We start from the raw sequence: 7844 nt of genomic DNA on the forward strand, positions 1-7844 counted from the left end.
ATCACTAACCAATCAGAATGAAGTATGGGACCACGTGCTTCTGTTTTCTTCTTCATTTCTTCTTGTTTGTCCGAAAAAAGTGACAGCTGATGCACACATAGAAAAAATGTGTACACCTGTATACACCTCGACTCAAGGTAATGTTACACCGAAGATATATCAAGAAGACAGGCAACTCTGTCCAGAATATGGAGACAGTAACAGCAACGCCACTTGCGGGTAAAGATGGTACTTCCCATAGTGATGTACACACACATATACACTTTTACATTAAACTTCCTACCTTCCTCCAATAGAGGCGTTGTAACCTCTGTCACTTTCCGTTTGTATGGAGGAAGGAAAGAGATATCAGTCTTTTTAATATGTAGTCCTTTTCTACAGTTCACTAAGTCATGTTCTTTTATTAGAAATACTATGCGTTTATCGGGCAACAATATGAAAATAACTATTATAGCATATTAATGGCGATTTCGCTTGAACCTGAAACTGAGTCAGGTTCTAACCCCAACCGCTGTCAGTTCATACATTTTGACAGCAGTTGGGGTTAGGAACTGACTCAGTTTCGTCTCAAACGAAAACCACATAAGAAACATGCTTGCATGAACTTTTAAGGGGACAGTCTCGTATAACATTGTCAACAAATCGATTTTTTTATTCGATTCGATCGAAGATTCAATAGTATGTGTGTAAAATTTGAAGTTAAAATGGAAGATATAATTATAGAATTCCATCGTGCACAATAATGCCACACTAACCCCTTAAGAGCTCAGGCGAGAAAGTTTCTAATTTTGAAAATATTGAATAACATTGATATATCTCAACGAAATTAGGTATTAACGGATTCTTGCTAAATGTCAATCAAGCGAAGATTTTCCTTTACACTGCCCATAATCGCAAGTCAGTTCCATGTTCTATAGGATTCCCTATCTACATGGGACTGACTTACGATTACAGGCAGTACAGAACTACTTAACAATTTACATATTGACTATTAAAAACAAGATAAAAGGATTAAAACATTTTATTTTTGGTTTATAGATCATGAAAAATTTATTGAAGTAAAATCTATCACCGCATTACGTGTGATTAAATTTTCAACTGAAATGACTCAGTGCCACATTAAATGTTTATTCAACGATAAGACGCTTCACGACACCTAATCCGAAGCAAATGCTATCCAATGCTAATCCTTTTCCCATCCATCAAAATAATCCTCATTCGTGGACTTTCTCGCTTGCTATCAACTTTATCGATTGTACTGTGAAAATTATCCCATCAGTGAACTGCAATAAATCACCCGGGGATGATAAAGCTATGAACCTCTTCCAACCCCCCCCCCCCCCCCCCACCATGCTGCAATCCAGCTTGAACCATTCTATTGTCAACAACACTACACTGGTCGGATTGATTATTAGTAATGTGACCTCAGGCAGGCCCATAATCTTCATCGCCTTTGTCGACTGTACAATAGAAATGCCGGCTAAATGGTATTTTATAGGCTGCTTAAAAGCACACACCAACTCACAACTCACATCAATCGACCGACCCCGAGCGACCGGCTGATGACCACCAGCAAGATGTTAATTACTAATAAATTATCCGGGTCGATTTCCGTTTTCCCTCTGATCGGATTGCTGATCGGATCAGGTGGAAGCTAATTAAGCAGTTATTCATCTTCCGTTTGGTAATCAATTTTGTGCTTTGTGGTTGTGGAAGCCTGATAGTCAGGAGTTAAATCATTTTAAGCTTGCTCGGGACTGCTGGAGGATCCAGGATTTGCAAATTATTGTGATTCTAAGAAATTAGAAATTGAATAATTGTTCAGACAAAACATAAATGTGTACATACATGCCTCCTTGTCATTAGGCCGGCTTCGTGGGGACAGTGTACGTTGATGATGCTGTATTTGAAGAAACGGCCGTTGATCCTCACAACTCGCTTCCTTTCTGTAATATTAATGATGCAGTATCAGACCCAATTTGAAACATTTGTAAAACTCACCTCGCTCAACACAGAAAGTAACCAATGATTGGCATTTTTTATTAATTCACGCATTGCAGCACCGCTGGTGACGGAGAATTCTGTTCGATACTTAAGTTGTTCAAATTCTGGGAGTTGTTCAAATCCATCAATCAAACGAAAAAGTACTCGGAGCAACCCTCTAAAAATCTTCACCTCACAGGCTCGCATAAATGCTCTCCTCGAACCTTTTAATTACTGTATTTTTGCTTTGAACAATTCCACCCGTTGTTGAAAGTTTGCCGTTTTCAAACTGACCCCCATCAAAATCTGCGCAAAAATCGCATTCGCTCGGGATCTGGTCCGGCCATGCAAATCGGAAACACTAAGAAAAACATCAACCCAAACCGAATGAAGTCAAGCAATTTAGCATAAAATTTCAATTAAATTTAATTGCATCCAGGCGTCATCAGAGAGGGGCATCCATCAGAACAACGGAAGCGGTTGTTGGTTGTGGGTGCGTTTTCACGGTTGTACATTTCTTTGTTTTTTTCTCGTTGCCTTCATTGCGTTGATAAATACGCGGACGACTTTTTTGTGAATGCAGTTTCGAACACATCCTAGAATCGACAACGCCGAGTGGCAACTGACAGACTCTAAAAACGATTAAAAGAATATGGAAAGCGGGATTTTGTTGATTTTTCTACCACTGTACGGAAAGTAACAACGCAAATCCAGTAATTGTAATGGATGTTTGTCCATTTGCCTGCCTGAAAAATGCGTGGATTGAAAGGAATTTACGGAATGCTTGTTCAACGCGGATTGTTATTTTTTGTTAAAATTCTGTTTTGGTCCTTTGATAAAGGTTCGTTTGGTGTAAAATGATGTCCTAGTACGGCCGTTGAAAAAAAAAAAATAATTTAGCAATGAGACAAAATTTATTACAAACTGTTACAAAATTATTTAACTCTCTTGAAATTACTCCGCCAGCGTGCAAAAATGCAACAAACTGCATTACGGTGAAGTCAACTATATATACTCAGTCATTCCCGTCTGATGAATTGTCACTATCAGAGTAGGTTCCCAGGAGACCCAAACCACTGACTGCTGCATTGCTGTCGTTGGCGGTAGCAGAGCCTCCTGAATTGCCACCACCACCACCGTCGTTAACGGCTGCTACCATTGTTGTAGATACCGCTGTTACTTTACTCGTCACTGTCGCTTCAGTAACTGGTGAAGGCTTCGACGTGTTCACCTCCTTCTCCTGGGCAGCAGACATCGTAGCAGCAGGGATGGGAGCAACTGTTGCTTTCTTCTTTACCACTAAATTGCTAAGTGAACTTTTTCTAACCCCAATGCTGATGCTGTTGTTTTCCAACCTTTTCACTTTGCTGGCACCGGCCGTGGGAGTGGCAAACGTTGGAACGATGGTGGAAGAGGACGAAGTCGGCAGATCAGTTGTCAAACCCTGGTCCGATTCAGACGACGAGGGTTCTCGTTTGACTTCTTCGATAATTTCCTCGGTGGCAACTCGCTTCAGTCCGCTGTTGGCCACGGTACGGGAGTGGAATTTAATCGATCTAGAAGCAGAGAATATAAAAAAATAAAAAAAAAAAGGATTTTGTTAGAGCGAATGACTGACATGGAGACCATACAAAATGTGCACAGATCAAGATCAGTGGCGTTAAATTCGATATTCTGTAAAAGACGACCAGCGATGAAATTTAGGAACAAGGATTGTACTAAAAGTTCTAAGTACAAAACACCATTCGGAGGTCGCGTCTATGTCTACATTTAGGCGACCGGGAGCTCCAACAGTATATGTAATATTATGACGTTGTACACTCAGTGCACGACGTGGCTTCCCCAAGGTTGAGCCATGAGCCAAAAGACCATGCTTCCTAAAACTCCTTTAATTCGATTAGAATTTTAAAGTTTGCTAAAAACTTCAAGAGTGAAACTCAGCCTAAGGTTATTCAGTGTTAGAATTGTTTTGAAAGTTCTACCACTAAAAATCGCCAAGGGGAACCTCAGGTATAAATACCCGTTAAAGACAATTATTTATGTAGATAAATCCGTATAAAGTAATATTCAGCTATAGAAGTCGGCTAGTAAAATTACTCAGTATAAACCGATTTTTTCTTTGTTCGGCAAAATTGCTGTAGGTACTCCTACTTGTAAGAACCCCAGTTCTAATCATACGTTTGAAATCTATAGCAAACTCCTACACTCTAATGCATATTGAAGGGTTTCCACGAATATGACCCTGCCAAATTTAATTTTTAGTCGACAATACGAAAAGTAAAAATCAAATGAACAAAGGAACATAAAAAACGCGCAAATTTTTTTGATCATGAATAGATGAGTACCTACTTTATAACTACCTTTGCACAAAATACATCAGCATGCAGCCATTCAACCAATTTACAATTTTGCGTTTTGAAGACCATTAATATTTAAGCTTGACTGATTCATAAGAATTCGAGCAGTTGTTGCCTCGCTAGAATGTTGATAAAGAAGAGCACGATCATCTATACCGATACAAGTTTCGGATAAGTTGAATGGACTACACTTATGGGGTTTTCGATTGATTGATACCGGTGTAGTGGAGTGCACTGAAACTGCACCGTTTTTGCACTTTCTAGTAGAAGTACAGAAAACTGGGTATGTTCCATTGACACTTCTGCTAGAAAGTGCAAAACCAATGCAATCCACTACACCTGTGTCAATCAATCGAAAATCCCATTAATTATACAAAAAGATCGACGCATTTTAGAAACTACTAATTCCACCTTCAAAAGGATGCAAATCGCTGGCATCAATAAACACAGTTTGTTTTTAATTTCGATGGCGATGAGATGTTAATCCCATACTGATTACTCTTTTAGGACCAATTTCTTCAATCAAGCTTAACTTTTAAACTAGGTTTGATGTTGTGTTAAACTTGATTTAAAAGTTAAGTGAAAAATTTCGAACTTGATTTAAAAGTTAAGTGAAAAAAACTCGTAACTTTTAAACCAAGTTTAACAAACTATTAAAACTGGTTTAAAGTTTAGGCGTGGCTGAAGAAATGAGCCCTAAAAGAGAAAACTGTTTCAAAAGGCTAATCAATATGGGACTAACATCCCATCGGAATTAAAACCACGTTGTGTCCATGAATGGGCCCTTAGCTATTTGAAAAGAAATTTTTTTGTTATACAAACAGTTTCACTGCAGGACCTTCCGACAGATATCGAAACTAATTGATATTTACCCACAAACATTAACCCATCCCAAACCACTTACTTAATATATTCCTCATCCTGCCTCTCCAGCCGTTCCTCGCGCTCCCGAATCGACTCGGTCGGATCGTACTGCTGCAGCATACTGTCGTAGTCAACCTCCTGCTGGCGCCGATTCAGATCCCGCAGTTCCTCCAACGATTCCAACAGTTCGATCTCATTTCGCGATTGCTGGGTGCGATTTTCTAGCAACTTCATCGGATTGGTTGCTTCTTCCTCGCGGGCTTCCTCTTCCTCCCGCCGAGCTTGTTCTTCGGCAAGTTTAAGTGCCATAAAGTTCCGCGTCGCACCGGCTTCAATCTCGTAATCCGTGTTTCTCGGATCGGTTTTGAATGATATCTCCTGCAGGCAGCGAGTGCACTTGATGTAGAACCGATAGATGCGAATGCCGAGGTAGTCTTCATTTTCCACATCCTCCTTGCGGGCGTTGAACTTTTTGCCCTTGTAGATGTACTCGCCACAGGTGACACAGCGCATGTTGAACGGGGCCATTAGGCGGACTGTGTATTGACGGTTCTTTGGGAGCTTGACCCGGGGGATTTTCGACGGATCGAAATCCGGTGGATAGTATTTCTGGGGATGGAAAAATTAATCACGTCACTTATTTGAATGGTAAAACTGTTTTACTTACGTTGAGAACTTTTCGTTCCGACATTTTTTATGTTTATCTAAGTTATTTATCAGAAATTAAATGATACTTTATTTTCTAATTCGTTTGAGCTCACAATTGCGTCACAACAAAAATAAACACCAACCCACAACTGACAGCGCGTTGTGGTAAAAGATTGACACATTTTTAGTTTGTAGTACTAAAGCTGGCTGCGTACGTATGAATGTTATCCTGCTATTACTGCAAAAATGTCTGTCCTAACATAAATAGGGTGCTGAACAATTGCAAAATAAGGCCTTTGAACAAAACGTTTAGATGAACATAAAACTTGCATAATATGCTTGGTTAAAATTTAAATTCCTTGGGGGATATCGTTCTAAACTTTGGACTGATATTAATCACTCCATACAAAATCCTTTCGATTTTCCGATCGACTAAATGGGTTCCCGAATAGAAATGTACAGTATTAAAACCGTAATTTTCACTGTGACAGTACAGTAATTTTACAATAATTTAAAGTACAGTCTCATGTGATACTACAATATAAAAACAACGAACTTCACTGTTTCTACAGTAAGTTTTAATGTAAAATCGACTTTTACAGTAAAAATGGGGGTGGTTATGTATCTCAACATTAACAAAATCGATATTTTTCCATATGTTTTTTTTCTCGGAAACAGTAATATTCAATGTGAATTTACTGTGTCATTTCTTTGCTGGACAGTGAAATTAATTGTTACATGAAGTATTCTTGTAAATCTACTGCGAAAATACAAAACAGTAATAACCATAATATCTATTATTTGATGTTTGTTTGTAGGATAAATGCTATTGTAAATTTCCTTCCGGGTTTGCGTTGGCACAAGCGGCCGACTATACAATCGAAAAATCGGTCGTTTGTTTCACTGACACATATGGGAGTATAACATGGGTGGCTGCCGACGCAACAACCGACTAAATATGACCGACGGAACTGTTGAAAACGGTCCTCTTCGACCAAATAAAATGGTCGATATGTAAGTAGTTTCAAACTATAACCAGATACAGTGATGCCACAAGCACAGATTTTTTTTTGTACAGGTTCTGTACGGTACAGATTGCAGCTTTTTGTAAAAAAGTACAGATTGGTACAGAATTTTTTTACCGTAACAGCAGCGTAAAATAATTAAACACTGAAAACCGCAAAAATGCAGAGTTAGGCCGGTGATAAAATGGCGGCAAGAAGCTGAGCTGAAGTTGTAGACATTATGATGCAAAATTCGAGGAATCTGTTTGCAGCAAATCAAATTGTGCTTGTCACAGTAAAAGCAGACAATCCACGAAGATCTGCTCGACCTTTATTCAGACATCATCCCTTTGATTTGCTACAGTTTTCTGGCATATCGCATTTTAATGTCAGTTTCAGCTCGCCGGCCCGAAATGAAAATATGTACATCAAACGATATTTTTTTCAAATAACCACATAACCTACAGAATCCAGTACATATTTTTCTACATAAAAGTACAGATAGAAAAGAATTTTCAACTCCCGGTACAGATTTAAGTGTGGCAACACTGATCAGATATACCCTAGATAAAATCTGGCAATTAAAATAGAGATGACAATGAGTTGTTCAACTTTCAACAAACATTTCGTGGTTTCATAAACGTTGTAACAGTTGCTTTATTCAGCCCTAGTTTTACATTGGAAGTATACGTGTAATCATATATCGTTTATTCCACCCTTAATCATCTGGATTTGGAGAATTTATTCAGTTTATCTGATTAAGTCACATTAAAGAACAATTCTTCAGCCTGAAGAAATCCACAGGTCAGCTTTGTCCTAGGGGCAGATCACTCGTGATGCATTTTTAAAAATCAGCGAAATTAAATGCATTTCTTTCCATCAAAATAGAAATTCATAATGTATTTTGCGTTGCGTGTAATGTTTTTTGCTTTGCGTGTAAGACGTCAAACCCCTACAAAAAACTTGCTCTACTTTCAGCAAAACGTCG

General features: G+C 38.7%; 1 protein-coding gene across 1 annotated transcript; it reads right to left on the reverse strand.

Annotated features, from left to right (window-relative positions):
• Nucleotides 1–2909: 2909 nt before the first annotated feature.
• On the reverse strand, nt 2910–6005 carry LOC131692628 (splicing factor YJU2). Its single transcript, XM_058979785.1, has 3 exons — nt 5872–6005; nt 5245–5813; nt 2910–3539 (listed from the first exon to the last, which is right to left on the reverse strand). Exons 1-3 carry the CDS (start codon nt 5893–5895, stop codon nt 2999–3001), a joined length of 1134 nt encoding a protein of 377 aa, XP_058835768.1. The 5' UTR covers nt 5896–6005; the 3' UTR covers nt 2910–2998.
• Nucleotides 6006–7844: the final 1839 nt, after the last annotated feature.

This window comes from Topomyia yanbarensis, chromosome 3 (genome assembly GCF_030247195.1).
Source record: "Topomyia yanbarensis strain Yona2022 chromosome 3, ASM3024719v1, whole genome shotgun sequence".
Taxonomy (NCBI): Eukaryota; Metazoa; Arthropoda; class Insecta; order Diptera; family Culicidae; genus Topomyia; species Topomyia yanbarensis.